General features: G+C 42.0%; 1 protein-coding gene across 1 annotated transcript in view; it reads right to left on the bottom strand.

Moving 5' to 3' along the window:
- Nucleotides 1–1,287: 1,287 nt before the first annotated feature.
- Nucleotides 1,288–24,662, bottom strand: part of LOC124789288 (BLOC-1-related complex subunit 5) — an 84,981-nt gene continuing 61,606 nt past the window's right edge. The window contains exons 3-6 of the mRNA XM_047256600.1: nt 23,985–24,187; nt 17,573–17,761; nt 1,667–1,884; nt 1,288–1,475 (exon numbers count right to left, since the gene is read on the bottom strand). Coding sequence (XP_047112556.1) covers nt 1,669–1,884; nt 17,573–17,761; nt 23,985–24,187 — 608 coding nt within the window. The 3' untranslated portion in view covers nt 1,288–1,475; nt 1,667–1,668. The remainder of the gene's footprint in view (nt 1,476–1,666; nt 1,885–17,572; nt 17,762–23,984; nt 24,188–24,662) is intronic.

The raw sequence follows: 24,662 nt of genomic DNA on the forward strand, positions 1-24,662 counted from the left end.
TTGTGCGCCTCTGCCTCAGACAAACACTGCACTCTGTGGAATAGTGCGCAACATGACAATGAACTATGCCATGAACTAAAGAGAAAGAGAGTCAGTCTGCTGTGATGTTTGATAGACGATTAGCCCTGAATTGTCTATTAATTTGTATTACTTGATGTGTTAACAAAATCATAATGACAGACAATTATTGTATGGGATGTTTTGACTGTATGAGCTAGAACAATGTATGTACATGACTTCTGTTATTTAGTAGCTTATTGGAAATACGTAGGTTGGAACTTAAATAGTGCCAACACTGCTGTGAAGATGCTATGTAATGGAATCTACTATTGTTGCTGTAGCACGCGTTGTTGACATACCTACCTTACCTCCAAGCAAACAGACTTGCCCATCCCACGTCACCGGCGTGTGCACAATCGAGGGAAACACAGTCACTTGTGAGCGGTCTAACGGAACAGTGGCACATATGTCTGCTTCTGTCTGTATATGTGTGGATGGATATGTGTGTGTGTGCGAGTGTATACCCGTCCTTTTTCCCCCTAAGGTAAGTCTTTCCGCTCCCGGGATTGGAATGACTCCTTACCCTCTCCCTTAAAACCCACATCCTTTCGTCTTTCCCTCTCCTTCCCTCTTTCCTAATGAGGCAACAGTTTGTTGCAAAAGCTTGAATTTTGTGTGTATGTTTGTGTTTGTTTGTGTGTCTGTCGACCTGCCAGCACTTTCATTTGGTAAGTCACATCATCTTTGTTTTTAGAATAATTTATAATATTGAAATGCTTATTACTTTCTGGAAAAACTGTTTTACATAATGGAGAAAAAAGTTTTGTCAAAATCGGGAAGCTGAGTTTACTCTGATTCCACAAATCCTGAGTGCTAAAAGCCTAAACAGATGTTTACATTTTTATTTTTTTTTTATCTTTTTACAGTATAAAATCTATGTGTTGTTTAATCCAAATTCAAGATCACAATTGCTGGTCTTACATAATGAATTGTTTGACTTGGGTATTAAAAACGCATCATAAGGGCAAATGAGTATCTTGAACCTTTATACCTTGTTGCATAGCAGGCACTTTGTGAAACTGTTCTTCTTGGAAACACTATAAGGAAAGCCGTAGCCCTGATTGTTATCCCCCTGTATGAATTTACACATATCTGTGGACATGAAACATTCCTTTTGTATTACTGTACCATTAAAGAAATGGTACAGTAATACAGTAAGACAAATAAGAATTGAATGTACAAACATGACTTGGAATTACTGATAGAGTCCCAACTATAATGGAAGGCTTTGTCATAACAAGTATTTAATGATTCAAAAGCACATTGAGTCAATGTGCTATTATACAGTTATTTACAATAATGAGATAAAAGTTTGATAACATGAAAACAATTCATTCTAGTTCAAGAGAAAGTGCTGTAATGCCAGTGAAATTTATTTCTGAACTGATCAAGGGGTGTCTTCACGCGTACTGCCACTGAAACAAAATTATCATACATTAAATCAACTGTACACATTCAGACATAGAGAAAACAATGTTTAATGGACACAGACATCGTATCAATTATTGCAAATATATTCTCTCTCTCTCTCTCTCTCTCTCTCTCTCTCTGTCTCTCACACACACATACATACAAACTTTAATGACCACAAAAATCACCCACTTACTGCTATCCAGTTGTCCATACAAAAGGCTCAAGACGATCTTCAACAGGGAGCCAGTTGTTTAATGTCTCCATGCTTTCCAGTGTTTGATTGAGAAGTGTGTGACAACGGTTCAACTGGTGTGACAGTTCATGCACCTTACTCAGTTTCTCTGCATACTTAGCACATCGTTTCTGCCTCTCTGTCATGAGGGTCAGTAGCCTTGAAACCTCTGCATCAATCTGGATGACAAGATAAAAAGGAATCAGCCTGGAGGTTAACTGATCTTTTAAATTGGGACTAAGTTTTTATTTTGTTGTCACTATTGGAAGACTGATTACTTCTAAATCAACTTGAATTTGTAACAGCTGTAAACCACTAAATTTCCAATTATGAAATCAGGGATAAAAATGATTTCAAGACAGTTGTGCTATGGAATGTGTTAAAAGCACCTCAATTGAAATTCACGTTAAATTTCAAACTCCTGTAAAACTCTGCCAGTCTTGGGGATTTTGCATTCTTTTAAATTTGGTTTGCTTTTTCCATTACTTCTCCCAACAGTGTTCTGACCTGTTTGTGTGCCATGGGGGTACAGCACGGTTTCTTATTAATTTATTTGGTATATACAGGGTGCGTCAAAAAGAACTTTAAAACTTCGGAATGATATGGAAATTTATTGAGTAACTTACAGAATCAGTAGGTGTGTCATTTTTTAGCAAAGAAATTCAAGTTTGATTCACATAGTGCATAAGTACCTCATTCCACACCAGGAGCGCCACCAAGTGCACAGTTAAAATGGTTACTTTCAGTGATGCAGAGTGTGCTCACTGTCTTTTAGTTTCAGAAAATGAATGCTGCAACAAGTGTTCAGTGTGAATTCCACACTGAATTCGGTAAAGAAGCACCAAGCAGGCCAACAATTTACTCTAGGCACAAGAACTTTGCTGAGGCAGGTTATTCACTGCAACATTATGAATCGGTCGCCCTTGTGTTAATATGTCCAACAGGTTAAGGACAGCTTTGCTTGGAGTCCACAAAGATCAATGTGACTTGTGTATTCCGAGACTGGCATTCCATAAGTGACTGTTTGGTAAGTACTGTGTAGACATTTGCATTTGAAACCATACAGATTCACAAAGGCACAGCACATCAATGATGGAGATAAGGTTGCTTGTAGGGATTTCTGTATGGAAATGTTGCATTGGGTAGAGGACAATTAAACACTCATGAACACAGTAATTTTCAATGTTTACTTGATCAGGTCCAAAAACAGTTATAATCTAAAACCAGTAAATACCAAGCAGGCTTTAGACCAAACAGATCCTGTCCGGAACAAATTTTTAATTTAAAACTATTCTTATGTGCCAAATTATTACTAGTAACAATATTGTACGTACATTTGTGGATTTTAAAAAGGCCTACGACTCAGTTGACTGTGAATCTCTTTTCCAAATTTTAAAGGAACAAGGACTAGATAATAAAAGTCTAATGCTGTAAAGGAAAAGTTAACTGACACTAGCTCTAAAGTTAAATTCATGGAGAAAATTTCTGAACCACTGGACTTAAAGACTGGTGTTAGACAGGGAGATGGACTCTCCCCATTACCTTTTAACTGTGTTTTGGAAAAGGTCTTTACAGACTGGCAAGAGCAAAGGTCGAGTCAAAATATAGACCAATCAATCAAGTTAGGTAGAAGTAATATTAGAGTAGATTGCCTCGCCTTTGCAGATGATCTGGCAATTTCAACTAGGGATATTACCACAGCTCAAAAACAAATTGCAATTCTTAAAGAAGTTGTGGAAAAAGTAGAACTAAAAATATCATTCGAAAAAACAGAATATATGACAGGCAACAAACAAGCACCAAAGTTTATGAACATGAAATATGGAAAAATAAAAAGGGTTTCTGAATTAAATACTTGGGGGGAAAATCATACAAGAAAATGGTCTGGAAAAAGCTGCAAACAAAGTCTGCTGTCAAAAAATGGCAACTGCATTCAGATTAACAGGAAATATTTATAATAAAAAATCACTTTGTAAACTTAACCATTACACTACTGTAATCGATCCTGGATGTCTTTATGGAGCAGAAACTTTAATTTTAAATAAAATGAGGGATACTGATGGAATTCAGAAGAAAGAAAGATTATTAGGAAAATATTAGGCCCCAAAATTAATGAAAGAGAAATGTATAGGCTGAGAAGTAATAAGGAAATACACACACATACATGATGATATGAGAAAACGAAGACTTAAATTTTAAGGGTACATTAAAAGAATGGTATCCACTAGGTTGACAAAACAAATTGGAAAACTCTACAAAAACGAAGTACGGCCAAAGCTGAGCCAATTAAATGGATCACTGAGATTAAGGGGGATCTTAAAGTAGCTGGTGTAACTCTGGCAGATGTTACAGATAAAAAAAAACATTCAAACAAAAGATATTTGATTGGAAAGTTGGTCAGGGGGGAATTAGAAAACGGACTGGAACACCAACGACTGATGAAAGAAAGAGAATTCATACTGAAAGGATGAAACGAATTTGGATGCAAAGGAAGACTAATCATCAAAAACAACTTGACTGAGTGTACCTTGCATTGTCCTATTGGACCCGTACATGATAACTAACTAACTGTATATTTAGCACTAGTCTGATGCAAAAGAAGACTGAAGTTAACAAGGGTGCAACACTATAAAAATAGTCTTACTACTTAGTGAAGAAAAGCACTGTTGTAAATAAAGAGCGATATAGAGCTGACCGCTTGCAACCAAGAGTGAAGTAACATTAACATTGTGGATCTCAACTGTTGTTCTCATCAGGTTCACCATGAACACTGTTTTGATAATGCACTATGGAATGATATATATTTGAAAAGAAGTAATCTACCACATAATCTGAATCAGATGTAAGCAAGTGATTTATTCAAGTAGATGTCCTAACCTTGCTTTCCTCATACGGTTATGTTCATAGACATTAGCAGTTTAAAGTATTACTTGACGCAATTGCTGAGACCGACGTTATATAACGGGCAATTCCAACAGCCATTTTCTCGGATCCAGGATCAACAAATGACTGTAGTAGGAACTATGATAAGTTAGTTATATTCTGGATGTATCAGCAATAAAATCTTTGAAATTTAATTAACTACTTTTACCAACTATCTATGAAACTGGGATCTTGATTAAATGATTCCTACAACACAACACAAGTGTAACAAGAATAAATACAGACACACATAATCATATGTGTGGGTAGCAGATGTCCTTAAACAACTTTTGTAAGCACACGTGTATAGATCCCCCCCCCCCCCCCCCACACACACACACACACACACGCATACACAATAACTTAATCTCACCTCTCTTTTTCCATTTCCCTGCCCACTGCATTACCGAAGCAGTCCTATCGCCAAATACTAATAAGGAGACTCACAACTATTTCCCCAACAATGCTTCTGATTACCATTCTCAAGTGTCTGAACTCATAATAGCTTCCCTATAGCCCCCAAAATCATATTCTGCCACCCTTCTGATTGATGTAAAGCCTTAGTTTACGTACACACTGTTTATCAGCACTAGAGAAGAATGAAATTATGATAATAAAGCGAAAATCTCCATTCTGTTTTGACTGCCTGTCTATATTTCACCTCTCCATCCTCAAGGTAACAGGTTACATGACCTCATAATTAAACCCCACTGGGGCTTCAGAACAAATATACTGAAATTATCCTCTCATATAAGACTAAATTACAAGGTATTTTCAAGGTTTGTTGCAGCTTTTGTCTACAAGTTGGAAACAAGTAGCCTACACTCACCAAAATTTGTCAGTCTTTCAAAGTGCTCACCCCTCTCTTCCAACAACGTATAGGTGCCATGATTTCACTGACACAGAAAATACTGAGCTGGTGTCACGACTACTGCAGGACACTGCTTTATAGTGCTCCACATTCAAAATTTCTTCCCTCCCAAGTGATTTTTAAGGTCATGCAAGTGATATTTACAGGTAGTGTGATCTAACAAAAGAGTGTGTGTGTGTGTGTGTGTGTGTGTGTGTGTGTGTGTGTGTGTGTGTGAGCGCGTGCATGCAACAGCTCTGAACATGATGCTGCTAGTGGTGGTAGTCGTGCGACGTGTGAGAATTGCCATTGTTGGGGAGAGCAGTCATGTTTAGAAACAACAGTTCATGCTTATTTGTCTATCACAATTAAACAATATGGAATACACTCCTGGAAATTGAAATAAGAACACCGTGACCGTGAATTCATTGTCCCAGGAAGGGGAAACTTTATTGACACATTCCTGGGGTCAGATACATCACATGATCACACTGACAGAACCACAGGCACATAGACACAGACAACAGAGCATGCACAATGTCGGCACTAGTACAGTGTATATCCACCTTTCGCAGCAATGCAGGCTGCTATTCTCCCATGGAGACGATCGTAGAGATGCTGGATGTAGTCCTGTGGAACGGCTTGCCATGCCATTTCCACCTGGCGCCTCAGTTGGACCAGCGTTCGTGCTGGACGTGCAGACCACGTGAGACGACGCTTCATCCAGTCCCAAACATGCTCAATGGGGGACAGATCCGGAGATCTTGCTGGCCAGGGTAGTTGACTTACACCTTCTAGAGCACGTTGGGTGGCACGGGATACATGCGGACGTGCATTGTCCTGTTGGAACAGCAAGTTCCCTTGTCGGTCTAGGAATGGTAGAACGATGGGTTCGATGACGGTTTGGATGTGCCGTGCACTATTCAGTGTCCCCTCGACGATCACCAGTGGTGTACGGCCAGTGTAGGAGATCGCTCCCCACACCATGATGCCGGGTGTTGGCCCTGTGTGCCTTGGTCGTATGCAGTCCTGATTCTGGCGCTCACCTGCACGGCGCCAAACACGCATACGACCATCATTGGCACCAAGGCAGAAGCGACTCTCATCGCTGAAGACGACACGTCTCCATTCGTCCCTCCATTCACGCCTGTCGCGACACCACTGGAGGCGGGCTGCACGATGTTGGGGCATGAGCGGAAGACGGCCTAACGGTGTGCGGGACCGTAGCCCAGCTTCATGGAGACGGTTGCGAATGGTCCTCGCCGATACCCCAGGAGCAACAGTGTCCCTAATTTGCTGGGAAGTGGCGGTGCGGTCCCCTACGGCACTGCGTAGGATCCTACGGTCTTGGCGTGCATCCGTGCGTCGCTGCGGTCCGGTCCCAGGTCGACGGGCATGTGCACCTTCCGCCGACCACTGGCGACAACATCGATGTACTGTGGAGACCTCACGCCCCACGTGTTGAGCAATTCGGCGGTACGTCCACCCGGCCTCCCGCATGCCCACTATACGCCCTCGCTCAAAGTCCGTCAACTGCACATACGGTTCACGTCCACGCTGTCGCGGCATGCTACCAGTGTTAAAGATTGCGATGGAGCTCCGTATGCCACGGCAAACTGGCTGACACTGACGGCGGCGGTGCACAAATGCTGCGCAGCTAGCGCCATTCGACGGCCAACACCGCGGTTCCTGGTGTGTCCGCTGTGCCGTGCGTGTGATCATTGCTTGTACAGCCCTCTCGCAGTGTCCGGAGCAAGTATGGTGGGTCTGACACACCGGTGTCAATGTGTTCTTTTTTCCATTTCCAGGAGTGTATTAACTGCACATATTTGTACTTCTCAGGAGAAAGAATTTCAAGAAGTTTTATGTTTTAGAAGATAGTTGTCAAGCAAATGGCTGTAATTTGATTTTCTCAGTGGGCATAAGAATTTGTGCTGCATTGTTTACCATTCTAGAAAAAAGAAACAGATTCACATTTGAATTTCATATGAGAATTAGCTCCTGTGAAGAAAACCCTATGACTGGAAATTGATTCAAAAGGCATGCTTGTATGTCCACTTATGGTCAAATATGAGATGGTGGGACAATCATAATGCACACATTTCAAGGAAGTGCAGATGCATGTGGATGACTGTCTTAACATCGATTCTCGTCTCTGCTGTAGTAACACACACTAGCACTCAATGGTTTGCACAAATACTGGTTGAACAGGCTCAAAACAGATTAGAGTAAAGCAGTTTCACAAACCTGTCCATCTGGTTCTTTTATCTCAATTTTCTGACCATCATCAGACTGCATCAACTGTACATCCATCACTTGGAAAGCACTTTCCCTGTACTACACCACCATATTTCAGCTAGTTTCATATTCTCATTGCACTTTTTCACAGCCTCAGAAAAAACCTTTAAAGTTTTGCAGTATTCTCATGACTTGCATTATTTATGGCTTTTTTAGGAATTATTATTATTATCATACAAATCTCATTCTCAATACTCTTTTGGCCACAAGCGATCACCACATAAAGCTACCAGTGCAACGAAGGTAAAAGTAAACCTGCATTTTCAGTTTAGTTCACTAGAGTGTACTGTGTACTCAATCATGAATAGAACAACTTGCTCATAGTTCAGTCTGCCAACATGCCTTAAAATGTCAAGTTTAGACTTTGCTCTCATGGTGTCCATTATGAACAACAGTACAAAACACCTAGAATCACGGTGCATGAAGAAAGTAGGTAAGGAAACACTTCGGATAAAATGTGCATCAATGGCATTGGGTCCTCTTCACTAACAAGTGCAGGATTTGACTGACAGCAGGATTAGACTGACAACTGACGATCATCACAGAAGAGGGGGGAGACAACCTCGTACCAATGTATGTCTCAGGGGTGCAATCCCAGGGGTTCAGCAAGGAGGTGGATCAGTCATAATTTGGGCCTGTACTGTGGATGGGTGTCAGATGTCCCTCATACTGCTGAGAATAATGTGAGGGCTGTGTGGCACGGTGAGATGATTCTTTAATCTGTTGTCCACATCTACAGTAAACACTTCGGTGTGAGATTCTTCTTTCAAGACAAGCACATCTTTCCCAACTCATGAGAACCTTCATACTACAATGCATTAGGTGGAGCAACACAATACAGTGTTTCCCAGCAGCAGAAACTGATTTCATGTATGTGCACTTTGAACAGACTATCTTTGTTTTGGTTATTGTTTTGTTTTTATTTCACAGTGAAGTCAGATTTTAGTTTCATAAGCTTTACTATTTCATTCCTTGAATCCAGCCCACAACTTTCCTGATATGCAGGTATTGCTAAATGTTTTAAGCAGTTTACTTTCAACTGTGTTCGTTTGCTCTCCTGAATATGTGTAATCAGCATCATGGTCAGCATGATTCTTATGAAACAGCAAGGTATGTTGATCATACTTTGTGGTTTTGAAAGAAAAATAGTCTTGCTCAACTTGAATGGTTTGAGCAATACATACAGAGTTGTCATCTTCTGCCTATAGCCTGAGAATAATGTGTCAAAAGGGTGACTATATTGTATAAATGGATCTAATGAATCCTTATGAGGTGCAGTGTTGTGCTTGTGCTGCTGTGGATGATTACACATATGAAAGCACAATGAGGGTTCGAGTTGTAACTCTTCAGGCTTTCCCGGCGATCTAATGACATCTTGGGTTGTCGGGTGTTCTGCCGGATATCAGCGTCGTACTTGCACGATATTTCGGTCACGTAGCTCGAGACCTTCATCAGGTGCGACCTGAGACTTCTCCTCGAGTGGACCTGGTCCAGTATTTATGCCTATGGACTTCCCCCTCCACCAACGGCTGCAGGCGCTTCCTCTGTGGTCCGCGCCCATTCCCTGTGACCTGCTGGAGCGTTGCTGCTCCGTTTTCCGTCCGCTGCGGTTCTAGGTGTTCCCTCTGCGGTCCGCGCCCACCAAACCCGCTCCTGGGGGTTTCATCTATGGTCTGGGGTACCAGGCGTTCCCCCTGCGGTCCGCGCCCACTCACCACGACCTGTTGGAGCGTTGCCGCTCCGTTTTTCATCTGCTGCGGCTCTGGATGTTCCCTCTGCGGTCCGCGCCCACCAGTCCCACTTCTGGGTGTTCCATCTTCGGTCTGGTGCTCCTGGCAGTCCGTCAGGGGCTCGTTTACCATCTCCATGAATTACCAAGATGAAGCAAGGAAGGTGACATATCTGCCCTATGCTGGCTCTATTTCTGCCAGAATCAGTAGGATCCTGCGTAAACACAATATCAAGTGTGTTTTCTGTCCATCCAACAAGATCGGGGGACTGCTGGGGAGTGTCAAAGACGACCTGGGGTTACTAAAACCAGGGATTTACAGTATACCTTGTCAATGTGGCATGTCCTACATTGGCCAGACGACAAGAACTGTGGAGATCAGGTGCAAAGAACATCAGAGGCACACTAGATTAAGACAGGTGACTAAGTCAGCCATTGCTGAACACTGTCTAGAGCTAGAACATGCCATGAAGTATGAGGACACCAAGATTCTAGCACAAACACCCAGATTTTGGGACAGTGTCATAAGAGAATCGATTGAGATTAAAATGGCTGACGATCTTATGAATCGTGACACAGGGTACCAGCTAAGCAGAGCCTGGGATCCGGCTCTGGAATTGTTAAAGGAGCAACGGGGCCAGCTGCAACACTACACAAACAGAAGAACCAGAGACATGGAGATGGTAAACGAGCCCCTGACGGACTGCCAGGAGCACCAGACCGAAGATGGAACACCCAGAAGTGGGACTGGTGGGCGCGGACCGCAGAGGGAACATCCAGAGCCACAGCAGATGAAAAACGGAGCGGCAACGCTCCAACAGGTCGTGGTGAGCGGGCGCGGACCGCAGGGGGAACGCCTGGTACCCCAGACCGTAGATGAAACCCCCAGGAGCGGGTTTGGTGGGCGCGGACCGCAGAGGGAACACCTAGAACCGCAGCGGACGGAAAACGGAGCAGCAACGCTCCAGCAGGTCACAGGGAATGGGCGCGGACCACAGAGGAAGCGCCTGCAGCCGTTGGTGGAGGGGGAAGTCCATAGGCATAAATACTGGACCAGGTCCACTCGAGGAGCAGTCTCAGGTCGCACCTGATGAAGGTCTCGAGCTACGTGACCGAAATATCGTGCAAGTACGACGCTGATATCCGGCAGAACACCCGACAACCCAAGATGTCATTAGATCGCCGGGATAGCCTGAAGAGTTACATCAAAAGTCTCTACGGGGAGGAGATGTATCAGAATATCAAGAAGCTGGACAAGCTACGGCAGAAGAAAGGGAAGATGCTGAGTTCTCTCAGTTTTTTGCTGAGGTGTCGAGATGGAGAAGTGGTACCAGTATTTGCCAGAATTAAACATCACATCAACTCCAGAGCGGCGAACAAGATAAAACGCAGAGCTAGCATGGCACTGGTGAGAGAGAGGATTCGAGATATGCGCCACAGGTTAGATGTTGTGGCCAGGGAGCTGTTACACATTCATCTGTACATGGCAGCTTCCTTAACAAGAGAAGATTGGGATTGGGTAGACCATGCCTCCTGGTCTTTAGCTGAGTGTGCTAGAAGGAATGCCTCATCTTGCCAATCTGCAAAGTTTGACCGCATGAGCAAGAAAGCACAGCAGATGGAAGAGACACGCACGGTGACGAATCTGAGTGGCATACAGTTTGATGATACAACCTTAAAGGTACTCAGCAGGGGTCTCAACTTTGCTACGACCCCTAGAAACGTACCCATTTCAGGTTTCGTCAGTGCAGTAGAGCAAGTTGCAGCCACACTTCCACCTAATGTGGCAGAGGAAGTCCGCCGAGAGACCTGCAGGGCCCTCACCAAGGCCAGGCCGCCGAAATCGAACATCACAACCGAGGAGAGGCTTGCACTCAAGAAACTACGGGAAGACAACAGTATTGTGGTACTGCCAGCAGACAAAGGGAACTCCACTGTCATCTTGCAGCGAGTGGATTATGATGAGAAAGTACGCCAACTTCTGGAGGACCCTGCATACAGAATTCTGGAGTGTGACCCCACAGACAAGGTGGCCAAGAAGACTAGTGCTCTCTTGAAGGAAACAGGGATGCCCGATAAGATCATCAGACAACTACGGGAAAAAGCGCCAGTGCCACCCAGACTGTATGGTCTGCCTAAAATACACAAGGAGGGTGTGCCCCTACGTCCTATTGTCAGTAATATTGGGGCACCTACGTACACAACAGCCAAGTACCTGAAAGGTCTCCTGGCTCCATATGTGGGGAAATGTATTCACCACATCCGCAACTCAGAAGATTTCCTGCAACGCCTCAAGCAACTGCACATCACAGATTCGGACATCATGGTTAGTTTTGATGTGGTATCGATGTTCACCAGGGTCCCACTGAAGGACTCACTAGAACTGATTGCAGAGAAATTTGATGGTGCTCTGTTGGACCTGTTCAGTCATACACTGACATCCATGTATTTCCTGTACAGAAACCAATATTACGAGCAAACTATGGGCAGCCCACTGTCCCCTGTGGTTGCCAACATGTTTATGGAGAGTTTTGAGGAGAGGGCATTGGAGACAGCCACATTTAAACCCACATGCTTCTTTAGGTATGTGGATGACACCTTCGTGATCTGGCATCATGGGATGGACAGGCTCAATGAGTTTCTTGAACATCTTAACTCATGCCACCCTAATATCAAGTTCACCATGGAACTGGAGAAGAATGGCCAGCTGTCATTTCTGGATGTACTAGTCCAGAGGAAAGCAGATGGATCAATTGGCCACAGTGTGTACCGAAAACCTACACACACTGATTTATATCTGCAGGCCAGCAGTTGTCACCACCCTGCACAGAAGAATGGGGTTCTGAAGACTTTGGTCCACAGAGCACGTGCCCTATCAGACCAAGAGAATCTACCCATAGAGATAGAACGTCTCAAAACAGTTTTCTCCAAGAATGGATACATGGACAGACAGATTGAGAGGGCACTCCGACCAGCCACTATACCACAGGTTCCTCAAGAAGACCAAGATGAAGCAAGGAAGGTGGCATATCTGCCCTATGCTGGCTCTATTTCTGCCAGAATCAGTAGGATCCTGCGTAAACACAATATCAAGTGTGTTTTCTGTCCATCCAACAAGATCGGGGGACTGCTGGGGAGTGTCAAAGACGACCTGGGGTTACAAAAACCAGGGATTTACAGTATACCTTGTCAATGTGGCATGTCCTACATTGGCCAGACGACAAGAACTGTGGAGATCAGGTGCAAAGAACATCAGAGGCACACTAGATTAAGACAGGTGACTAAGTCAGCCATTGCTGAACACTGTCTAGAGCTAGATCATGCCATGAAGTATGAGGACACCAAGATTCTAGCACAAACACCCAGATTTTGGGACAGTGTCATAAGAGAATCGATTGAGATTAAAATGGCTGACGATCTTATGAATCGTGACACAGGGTACCAGCTAAGCAGAGCCTGGGATCCGGCTCTGGAATTGTTAAAGGAGCAACGGGGCCAGCTGCAACACTACACAAACAGAAGAACCAGAGACATGGAGATGGTAAACGAGCCCCTGACGGACTGCCAGGAGCACCAGACCGAAGATGGAACACCCAGAAGTGGGACTGGTGGGCGCGGACCGCAGAGGGAACATCCAGAGCCGCAGCAGATGAAAAACGGAGCGGCAACGCTCCAACAGGTCGTGGTGAGCGGGCGCGGACCGCAGGGGGAACGCCTGGTACCCCAGACCGTAGATGAAACCCCCAGGAGCGGGTTTGGTGGGCGCGGACCGCAGAGGGAACACCTAGAACCGCAGCGGACGGAAAACGGAGCAGCAACGCTCCAGCAGGTCACAGGGAATGGGCGCGGACCACAGAGGAAGCGACTGCAGCCGTTGGTGGAGGGGGAAGTCCATAGGCATAAATACTGGACCAGGTCCACTCGAGGAGCAGTCTCAGGTTGCACCTGATGAAGGTCTCGAGCTACGTGACCAAAATATCGTGCAAGTACGACGCTGATATCCGGCAGAACACCCGACAACCCAAGATGTCAGGGTTCGAGTTGTTGGGATTGATGTGTATAAAAAATGTAACTCTGCTAATGAAAAAACCTTCAGTGGTAAATGTAATGTCTAGCAACAACAGTTTTCTTGTTAGTAGCTTCTTTTGATGATCATAATTGTTACTATATGACATTTCAAATATGTCTGTTAACATAAATTTTTATATGAGGATACATCATAACTTACTGAATAGAAGAGGTGCTCAGCAGTAGATCAACACGTAGTAAAACAGACACCATTCTCTCATGGTACCAGTTGGACTGGGGTGGGCGGAAATCTTGGATGAAGTGGGTGGTGGAAACATGGAAGAAGTTTGGAATGGTTAGAGAAAGGGAGAAATAGCAGAAGAAGGGCTTAACAAAGGTTGTGCAGGTGTATTATGCACTACAAGTGGAAGGGTGGTGGCGTGCCACCTACACAGGTGCAGGGTAGGAGGCTACTATGAGAAATGTTGAAAAAGAAGAAGGCGGGAAGATAGAAGATTCATGAGGAAGTGAAGATATCAGTCGTGAGGTAGGACGGAATTCAAAAATACCTGGGGGGAGTTTGAGAGTGGAGAAAAAGGGTAGAACGGAGTGGGAATAGATGAAGTGTAGGGAACAGGCATTACTGGAGCCTGACACCACAGGTACTGTAGGAACAAACAACATTTTGAAGGGAGTATTACTACCAGTTTAATTCAATATAACGGTGATACTGACATTAGGGTTGCATGGTGAGAGAGGGCTCAAAATTCTGTGAGCTGTGAAGTTGTTGAAGTAAACCACATAATGCTGAACAGCATGCACCACAACTGCCATGTGAATAATTGGTTAATGGTCACATCCATGTAGTGCAGTGGTTGCAGAAAAGTTGGCAGGCAATATGGGTGCATTCACAAGTAAGCCCTAGAGCACTGCAAGCCTATATCCAATCTGCTTGCTGTTCACACTCAATCTGCATGGTGTTCACGCTGCAGTGATGTGCGAGAGAGAGGGTGAACAAACTTCAGCCAGCTTGACCGACACTACCTTGCCTAATTTCAAAGCTATATTAGTGGCTTGCATGGCCACAAGGATCCGCATGGGCCTTGAAGATGTGGAGTGTGCAGGTTCTGTGCTCCACCATAGTATTTTTGCTGCATTGTGACAAAATTAACCACCATGTTCTCCTAACCACTTGGGGTCACACACAAGTTCGGTCACACTCGATGATGCTGGTGCAATTGAAACCAAGTGAGACCGATCATGTGGATAGTGAAATGGGAAGTGAGTGCCACTCACTTGACTTAGCCACTCAGATGTGGTCCTCTAGTAAGCCCTAGGGAAGCCAGTAGCCAGCTGCCATAGAATGTTATGCCTCAATTTATGGATATGCACCTGTGTTGGATATGAGTCATGGGTATGGGTGTTAGAGGAATAGTAGTATACGGACAGAATAGGGTTTTATATTGGCTCAGGGGACAACCACAGTATGGGAGGATCGAATGACTGTGGGTATAATATTACTCATTTATTATAGTCAAAGCCATAGTGGATAATGTGGTTCAGTTTTTCCAGTCCCAAGTGGTATTGTGTGGTGGCTAGTCAGTAGAATGCAAGGGAGTATTGTGTGTATCATATACCAATTTTGCTGCAACTACTTAACAGCATTCCATGTGGAAGCAACAACAAACCATCTATTCATTTGGTCAATTGGCCACAGCCAAAGTAGATTACTGAGTTGTGGAGCATGATTCTCAGCATTTCAGCTTCAATCTTCATGTCACTTTTCTCCTCCACCCAAGTTCACAGGCATATTCCTTTCCTCATTCCTCTCTCTTACTCTGGATCCATCTTCTTCCCTCCTTTACAATTCCAAAAGGATTTCTTCTGGCAAAACTCCTAATCTGTTTCCTGCCTCTTAGTATAAACGGCAGGGACACCTCTGCCTATAGTGACAAATTCCACACCACCACGATCTCTTGTAATCTCTCTTCCCATCCTGCCTCCCCCTTTTCCATGTCTCCATTGCCCACCCTGGGTAAGGGTGCTGCTCCCTCATAGAGTGTGTGTGTGTGTGTGTGTGTGTGTGTGTGTGTGTGTGTGTGTGTGTGTGTTAGTTCTCTGAAAAAGGATTTAATCTGGAATTTCAGTTAGTCATTGTCTGTTACTCAAATCTATTCCTTGAGTAGTAATCATATACTTATTTACATTTTATACTGGACTTCCCATTGATTCATACTTACATTTATTTTCTTTATCATAGATAAGTATTTACTGTGTCCTTGTTTAATGGATAACATCAATTAGCTGTCCAGTCACAAAATCATGTCTTTCACAGAAGAGTCACATTTTACATCTACTTAAGTTTATTTGAGTTGTACAATTTTTGTTTGTTAAACATAATCTCATTTCTTCTGTGCCAATTTTACACTGCCTCAATTTCTATGGCTTCTATGACTGCTTGTAATCTGTTGCAGTTGTTGTGGCATGTCCTAGGGCTACCATTTCCGCATGTCAAGTACTTCTTCCAGCACTCAACATTTCCCCATTTCCTCCAAGTAATCTAACATTAGGATTTTGCTTCTTCCTTTCCTGCTCCTCATCATCATCAAATACATTTACTTCAACATACTTGGATCAATACATTTTATCCAATATTTGGATTCCAACTTGATGTAATTTTAGAAGGTCCTTGAAATACATCTTCCATTACCTTTTTCAATGGATTCAATATTATTTTCATACACAAATTTCTTAGATGCTGGAATATGTTAGTTGGTACATTCATACTTTAGATCCCTCAATATTCTCATTTCCAAAGATTCTTTGAGCTCATGTGTATTTTCCTGATAAAAGATGATTTTCCTCCTTTTGCTTTCCAAACCTCTTCTATAACTTTTTCCATCATTTTGGTGTAGAACACTTGCAAAGTATTTGCGAAGTATTAGATAAAAATAATCTACTTTACATCCCAGAAAAAATGGCCAAAACATTTCTGACAATTGAAATCAACTTCAGTGTTTTGGCATGGTCACAATCTCCCATCCATTGCGTTGTTTGGCAATTCATTCCCACTGTGATCTCTTGTTAGTTTTGCAGTGAATAATGCAGATTTTACCACAAATGGCTCTGAGTACACTGGCTACTATTCAACATCCATAATACGTTCTGAGTTTCTACAAAAATGATATGACTAACTGTTTGAAAGAGCAGATATGAGTTTGGTTTGCAAAGATTTTTTTCTATGGGGGGTTGTTTTAGATTTATCTATCACAGAAAGTAGGTGTTTTTTTTTTTTTTTTTTTTTTTTTTTTTTTTAAAAAAATCGACACTTCTCAAGCTTCCTGTTATTGCCAGCACAACATCCCAAGTCATTGTCAGTGCAATATCTGGACTTCCAATGACCATTCTTTTCATTCCAAGAGTTTCCCATTTGATACTGCTAAAAACTTATGGCATGATCCTCATAGTTATATGATCAAGAAAATTTGATAAGTCAAAGGTTTTAAACAATTACACCAAGTAAAGAAGTCAGTGGAGCAACTGGTCTAATATCCACTCAATGCACTCTTCTGCCCAAACAAATAGATCCAGAAGTGGTCTGGCAATTGGCAACGACATCATTATTTGGCAACTTTTCTGGATCTACACACCCTCCAGAGGGGAAAATTAAGAATTTGGGAAGGTTAGCTGGAGTTAAGATGACCATAAGCTTTTCTATCTAGACCATAAGCTTTGATGGCTATAAGCATAACAGCAATGTGTCACAAATGGAACATTGCTGGGAATGATGTAGGAATGTGACAAATCTAACTCTATTTGGACTGGGAACCAGGTCTGATTCCTATCAGATAATGCTAGCATTTTGCCACAGTGCTGTCTCACTCAGACATGATTTAGGAATGTGAAAAATCTAACTCAGTTTGGGTTGGGAACCAGGCTTGTTTCCTACCAGATAATCTAGTATTCTGCCACAGTTTTGTCTCACTCAGACAATTTTTACAATAGACATACGTGTTCAAACGAATACCTCTTCAAGAGCTGACAAAATTAACTGTCTTACCTCTCGCATGCGTAGATTTATTGCAGCCTGTTCTGAGGAGACAAGTTCACTACATAGTGTCAGATGATGCTGATAACGCTGACATAATGCTAATGGGCCAGAGGGATCCAGTCGCTCAAGTACCTCTGGATCTCTAGCTGCTGGTAAGTTGAGAGTACCTCGCATAATAGGTAAGAACATTGGTACCATCTGGAATTTTAAACACACAAATTCATAATAGCCAAAGTGAGATATCATAAATTAGTAGTAGTAGTTATCAAGCAATCTGTTTCAACCTGTCAAGGTTTTACAAACTGAAATGATAAGTGCAGCTATATACAGCAATGTTCTGCTCTATGATATCAGACTGGGTTTTGTCATCTTCCTCACTTTGCAACAATGTACAACATTTGTTTGAAGCTGCTGAGCAGAAAGTATAAAAATATTACGTTAATAAAACTAAAAGCAGTAACTTAAGTCATATTTCATGACTTCATATTGTTTCAACTCACCATCTAGTTTCCTATAGTGTATCAGATTTTGATAGTGCGTGGACTTAATAACAGGGTTTTAGTAATAAATATACTTAGAAGGACAACAGCAAGAAGTTATTGTTACTGATAAGGTAATGTATTGATAAATTATTAAAAATAGTGCAAAATGAAATAAAACCCAATGAAAAAATTAAGTAATAAAAATCAAACAAGTAATCTTCTGGTGTAATTAGAGACCTCAAAGAACACACAGTTACTGACTAGCAAAATGGAGCCTACTATTGTTTTTTACAAACACCTACATCATCTGTCTAATCCTTATTATTTCTCATATGGGTTATAAACTGAGAATTACATCTATCATGAAATTTACATTAATAATTAATAGATATTTATTATTAACTGCTAATCTGTTTTTGCATCAACATTTAAGTGCCAAAGAAGAAAGGAAGGTAGACAGATTAGTGTTTAACACGTCGTTGACAACAAGGTCATTAAAGATGAAGCATAAGCTCAGCCTAAGGAAGAATGGGGAAGGAAATCGGCTGTGCTCTTTCACACAAATCATTGCAGCATTTGCCTTAAGTGATTTAGGGACCTCAGGGAACACCTAAATCAGGATGACGAGATTGATTTGAACCAAGACCTCCCAAATGTAAGTCCACTACCATAAACATCAATGTCGTCCCATGGTGGTTGTATATCAGTACCCATGGTCACAATGATGATGGTGCTGTTGATGACTAACAAAAGCTACACAGTCATAAACAACAGTGCTTTGAATGACTGAATCATAACAGCAACAGATTTTAATAGCAGCAGTAGTTAAATGGGTACACTGGGAAAGGGCTGGAAGAGAAGGATGGCACTTGTAGCAAAAGATGACATATCTGTGCATGCACATATGCTACATTACATCACCATATGTCACTGAATGGGTTACTTTTACATTTTATTTCAGAGGCACTGACACTTCCATGGTCAGACACAATACCCCAGACTTGTGACTGACCTTAGTCCACCACACTGCACAAGGAAATATTTTAATTACAGATGCCTTTAGAGCTACGAACATGCTGCCACATAACTGTGTTGCAAGCTAATCTATCTATAGAATGGTCTGGACGATGTTAAGGTCTATACTATTGTTACTTCAGATATTTAACTGTTATATGTACTGAGCTTGCAAACTCTTCATAATTAGACTGACCTCTTTGTCATCACTGAATTCAATGTAAATGCTGTGAATGAGAACCATGTCCAGACAGAAAGTGGAGCAGTTTCCTAATGAGAATATACATCCCAAATCCTCTGCATACCATCCAGTTTCTAGTGTTTGAGCTGGATCTTATCTTAAATTCTAATTTTAGTTACCCTATCCACTCTTTCCACATCATCTGTTTTTAGCCAGTGTGAGGCATCCAGACATGTGACAGATGTTCTCTGTGCATGCTACAAGATTTATCTGTGCTTAACAGAGATGAATTGGCAACATACTGGCTGTGAAGCTTGTAATGACAATAAAGTTGGCATTGTGGTCACCCCTGATCGCTTGCAGTAGTGGTATGCAGGTATCACCTATTACGGCCAATTTGTATTTATGAATTATTCTACCTGTTTCGGATGCTGCCTGAATGACAGGAGGTTTAAGTTTAATCTTTTATATGAAGATGAGCTTCTAAATATTGATGGTTGTCTATACAGTTACTGTAATATCTCTTCATCTTATGGTTTGGTTTCGTTTGTAAGCATACTGTAGGATTGTTGCCTATTTCACACGTGGCTGTCGACTGTCACCCCTTTGGCGAGCGCAGAGCATAATTAGAGTGTCATGGCTTAGCTTCCATGTACCACACACTGTCAATGCCACAGCTGCGGGACACAATTTACAGTATGTTGTCAGAGTAATTGAAATTCATGCCACAGAACCTGTGTATTTTATATCAGTTTGATGGTTCAGTATTGGTGATTTATTTGAGAATGATAATTCCGAAATAGCTATATTGGGAGACAATCAACCCTGTGGGTCAGTAATGGGATAAGTAATGTATACTGAACAATTATCCAGAACATTAAAAGTGAGAGAGAAACACATAATCAGTTTGACCAAATATTACAAGTATTGATACTTTTTGTCTGGATATCATACTGCTAAGTCATCAAACAGCCGCGTCACAATTGGACATGCGTATGCTCTTGAGAATAACTTATTACGCCACGAGAACTGACTAATGCTTGGACCTCATGTGGTTGTGCTTCAGGCATTTGTACCAAGTGATTAATTCTTTTACAATAGACATTCCAGTCGGCTACATGGCTGAAGTGCCAGTAAATGATTATTTAACATATAAGTTGTGAAAAGTGCAGCCCACAATTAAAAGTGTTTGATTATCAGAATATATTTGGATCTTGTTAGATAAACTTGGATTTCATTTGTGTCAGTGTCTCCTCAACTTGCTAAATGACAAACATTACAGGATTCTGATTTTAGCTGGCAGTGGGAGAAGCAAGACGACAGTTGCAGGAAAACCAGGCACTTGGGGTTTTGACATACAGTCATAAAATATCTAACCCTCATCCCTGCTTTTACATAACACTGTGCTGTATACAAAGTGAGAAGGTCTAGTTAAATCAATTATGAAATAGTTGTATTACAAACGAGCATCTTACAGGTTTCCTTTCAACAGCACATTTAAGGCTTTATGACAGCAAATCATTGGACTTTATTGAGAGGCTCCTTTGCTTGATTCTCAACTTTGGCCATGGAGTTCTCTGATGCTACCACTAGATCATCTGCATATCCATCAACTCCATAGGTTTGCTCCTCAACCGAAATATACAAAAAGGAGAAAAGTTCAATTCAGGTATCCCAGCATAAAGCCATATAGGTCAACCATTGTAATCACTTGGTAATACAGTTTACCAATTTACAATTGCCCATAATCAATTCAGCCAACATTCCCTCCCTCTACTACACCCTCTCCACAACTTTAGTCATAGAGGTTGTATCAGAGTACATCAGTTATCAGAAACTTCACAATCATCAGATCACAAAAATTATCAAAGATACCCAATATCAATCGTGTGTTTACCATGTGAGGTGATAACTACAGAGGGATCCAGAAAATTGAAGACATTTTTCACAGTTAATACCTTTGGAACTAAATGTCGTATCATTGCAATTTTGTGCGGGAGCACAGTCCATTGTTTTCCCAACAGATCTCGGTGAACATTTGACAACAGATGAGAGTGCAGCAATGAGTGAAGGAAGATCATCGTTTGAGCTACGCAAGGCCATATTGAAGCAGTACTGGAAATACAAAAACATGATGGAGGTACAACGGCAATGATGTAATGTGTATGGAACTCAGCCACCAACGCGTACAACAATTTATTGCATTCACTATAAATTTGGAGCTGACAGTATAGTTCAGAATGAGCATACAGAAAGATCTGGTCAACCAAAAATATCAACAAGTGCAGCTACCAGCACTGCTGTGTTGCAGCATTTTGCTATGGCACCTCAAAACTCTGTGAAGCAGCATGCATGTGAAAGCAGCGTAAGCTGATCAAGTGTACAACGAATTCTGAAGACTACAAAGTGGAAAGTGTACATTCAAGATTGCTGCATGCTACAAACGAGGATGACCCGTATTGAAGGATGGATTACTGTGAGTGGTTTGAAGGCATGGTTATCTTGTCTGATGAGGCACAATTCAAACTGAACGGTACTGTAAATGCCATAACTGCATGTACTGGACTCCTGAAACCCTCATGTTCACGCAGACAAACATTTTAATCTACCAGGTGCTTATTTGTGGTATGACCTGTCATCATGCGGTTTGATTGGCCCATTCTTCTTTGAAGGTATCATAACTGGTAAGGTGTATCTTCAAATGCAGCAAACATCAATTTTACCTGCTATCCAAAAGGTGTTTGTAAATGAAAGATTTTACCTACAACAACCTGACTACCACAGAGACGTCAGAGCATACTTTGACGAAAATCTAACTTGACAATGGGTAGGTCAAACAGGAGGTGCTAAGTAGCCACCACAGTCTCCACACCTTACACCTTTTGATTTCTACCTATGGAAAACATTGAAAACTGAAGTTTACTAACAGAAGCCAGCTACACTGAATGAGCTATGAAAAACCATTGAAGCATCCTGTGTATCTATCATGCCAGCAACACCGACAGCCGCAGTTCTGTCAACAGTTCAGTGGCATTGATATTGTTTGACTGCTGATGTGGGTAACTTTAAACACACAAAATAATCTCTAAGCTGCACAAGAACTGTAATAATATGTAATTTTCTTCCATTAACATTGACTATCAAAGAGTGTCTACATTTTTATGAACCCCTCTGTATTTTAAGCACATGATTTATCATGTCATCCAAAGAAAGTCCCTCCCTGAAACGAAACTGATACTATCTGAGGTGTCAGTAACTTGTACATCTGTCAGCAGTTGCATAGAAACTTGTCTTGCACCTTAGTGGGCACAATGATTAAGCAAACTGGCCAGTATGTATATGGGTACATGAGATCTCTTTCATTCAATTTCTTAACTGCAAACTCGTCAGAAGTTTTAATATTGTCTAAATCCTTCTTAGCCTAAGTGATCTGTGGAATGATTTTTCAGTGAATGCTCTCTGGTGGTCCCAGGAACTTCCTAGACTTAAGTTTTGCTAGTACTAAGCAACCTTCACATGCATGTCGGGGGATGTGGCACCATCTAAGGCATAATTTGCTTCAAAGTCTGCTGTTTGAACCTGGTGATCTTCAGCAATTCAATCTTCACCTGGGAGGAGTTTATTCAGCAAAAGTTCGGCTGTCCACGTCAAAGTCACCTGATATAGTATTCAGCAAGTGGCTCAAACAATAGTCACCAAATGACCAAACAACTGTTTTGGGACTTAATACACTTCAAATGGTTTCCAGTTCTGCTTCTGCCTTCCCCTTAACTGCATTTATGTATTTATTCCCTCTGTGGAAGATATTTCCAGGTACTTTATAGCTGTAATTGATTACAGCAATTGCTTCATGACAGTTTAACAATCTAGTATCAAACAATGGATAATCGAGGGTGGATATTGGCCAGAAAAGAAGGGCAGCATCCATACTCACATGGTCGTTTGACCTATGGGAGAGTAGCACAGAGGTGTTGAAAATGGATTGAACTGACAGATGCAAACTATTCCATCCAATCAAAACCTACTTGCAAAACTTCTAGAACCAATAGGAAGGGATGACTCTAAGAATATACTCCCCTACATATAGTTCCCATAGGGATTGCAAAGACAAGATTACACCAATTACATCATGCACAGAGGAATTTAAGAATAATTCTTCCAGCACTCAATATGTGAATGAAATGGGGAAAAGCCCTAATAACTGGTGCAATGGGCTGTATGCTCTACCATGCACTTCACAGTTAATGACAAAATTGTTTTTAGTAGTTTATGGGCTACGAAATCTATTTGCGTGTTACACTTGAGGTTGTCCTGGATTATGATTTTCAAGAATTTTGCCCAGCTTTCTTTTATACTGTGTTGTTTTCTATGGATAATTTCATGTTTAGAGGAGTATATGATGCAATGAATGTTTGTGGCATGTGCTAGATCAGTAATTGAACCCAGATCTACCTTTTACAAGAAGCTTGCTACTAATTGTGATACCTGAGCTCACCTCATTTAACAACTCTTAGCATGAACTCACTCACCCTCCAAGCAGCAGGTAGAAGCTTTTAGTCCAGCTGCGAGGCAAGCTCAGAGATCATTTCATGCAAAAGGCCGGATATGAGACCCAGTTTGTCCCACAGTTTCAGGTCATCTCACGTGGTTACTGCAGCATATATTCCTCTAAAGTGTAAGAATGTGTAATGCTGTTGAGACCTGGTGCAGTATATGAATACTTTCTTGAAGAGAATCTACTGACCTGTAACCTAATGAGATCAGGATCTTTGTCAGTTGAATCATTGTTTGTTGCTGACTTCACCACAACTATGCTGTTAGTTACTGTTTTGTTTATTGCTGATAATTGCCTCTTTGGCACAAAAGGCTTCCTGGTCACAGGATTTCCTAAAGACTTGCCACGCTTCAGGTTGCTACTCCCATGCTTCTGCTGCAATTTAGGAGAATCTGCAACCAAACAGTACAATCCCTTTACAAATTTTGAAAATGTGACCTTTTCCAAACTTAATCCCCTTCTTCCCCCCCCCCCCCCCCCTCTCTCTCTCTCTCTCTCTCTCTCTCTCTCTCTCTCTCTCTCTCTCTCTCTCTCTCTCACACACACACACACACACACACACACACACACACACACACACACACACACACACACAGAGGGGGGAGGAAGCATGGGGGAGGGGGGGAGGGGGGGGGGGGAGCGGGACAAACATTAAGTCAATTCTTTTCAATCAACATCTCTTTTTTACCATATGGCAGACTGATATTCTGTCAGCCTCTTGGGGTTTACAGACAGGTTGCAAACTCATATGGGAAAGGATGTTGAAAAGAAGCTGCAACCCAATATCAGAACATGAAGAGAGTTGAGATTTTTGCATTGGAAGTGTGTATCTTTAGACACTGCCTTAGAGCCATAATAACATCAAGC

The sequence above is a fragment of the Schistocerca piceifrons genome, chromosome 3, assembly GCF_021461385.2.
Source record: "Schistocerca piceifrons isolate TAMUIC-IGC-003096 chromosome 3, iqSchPice1.1, whole genome shotgun sequence".
Taxonomy (NCBI): Eukaryota; Metazoa; Arthropoda; class Insecta; order Orthoptera; family Acrididae; genus Schistocerca; species Schistocerca piceifrons.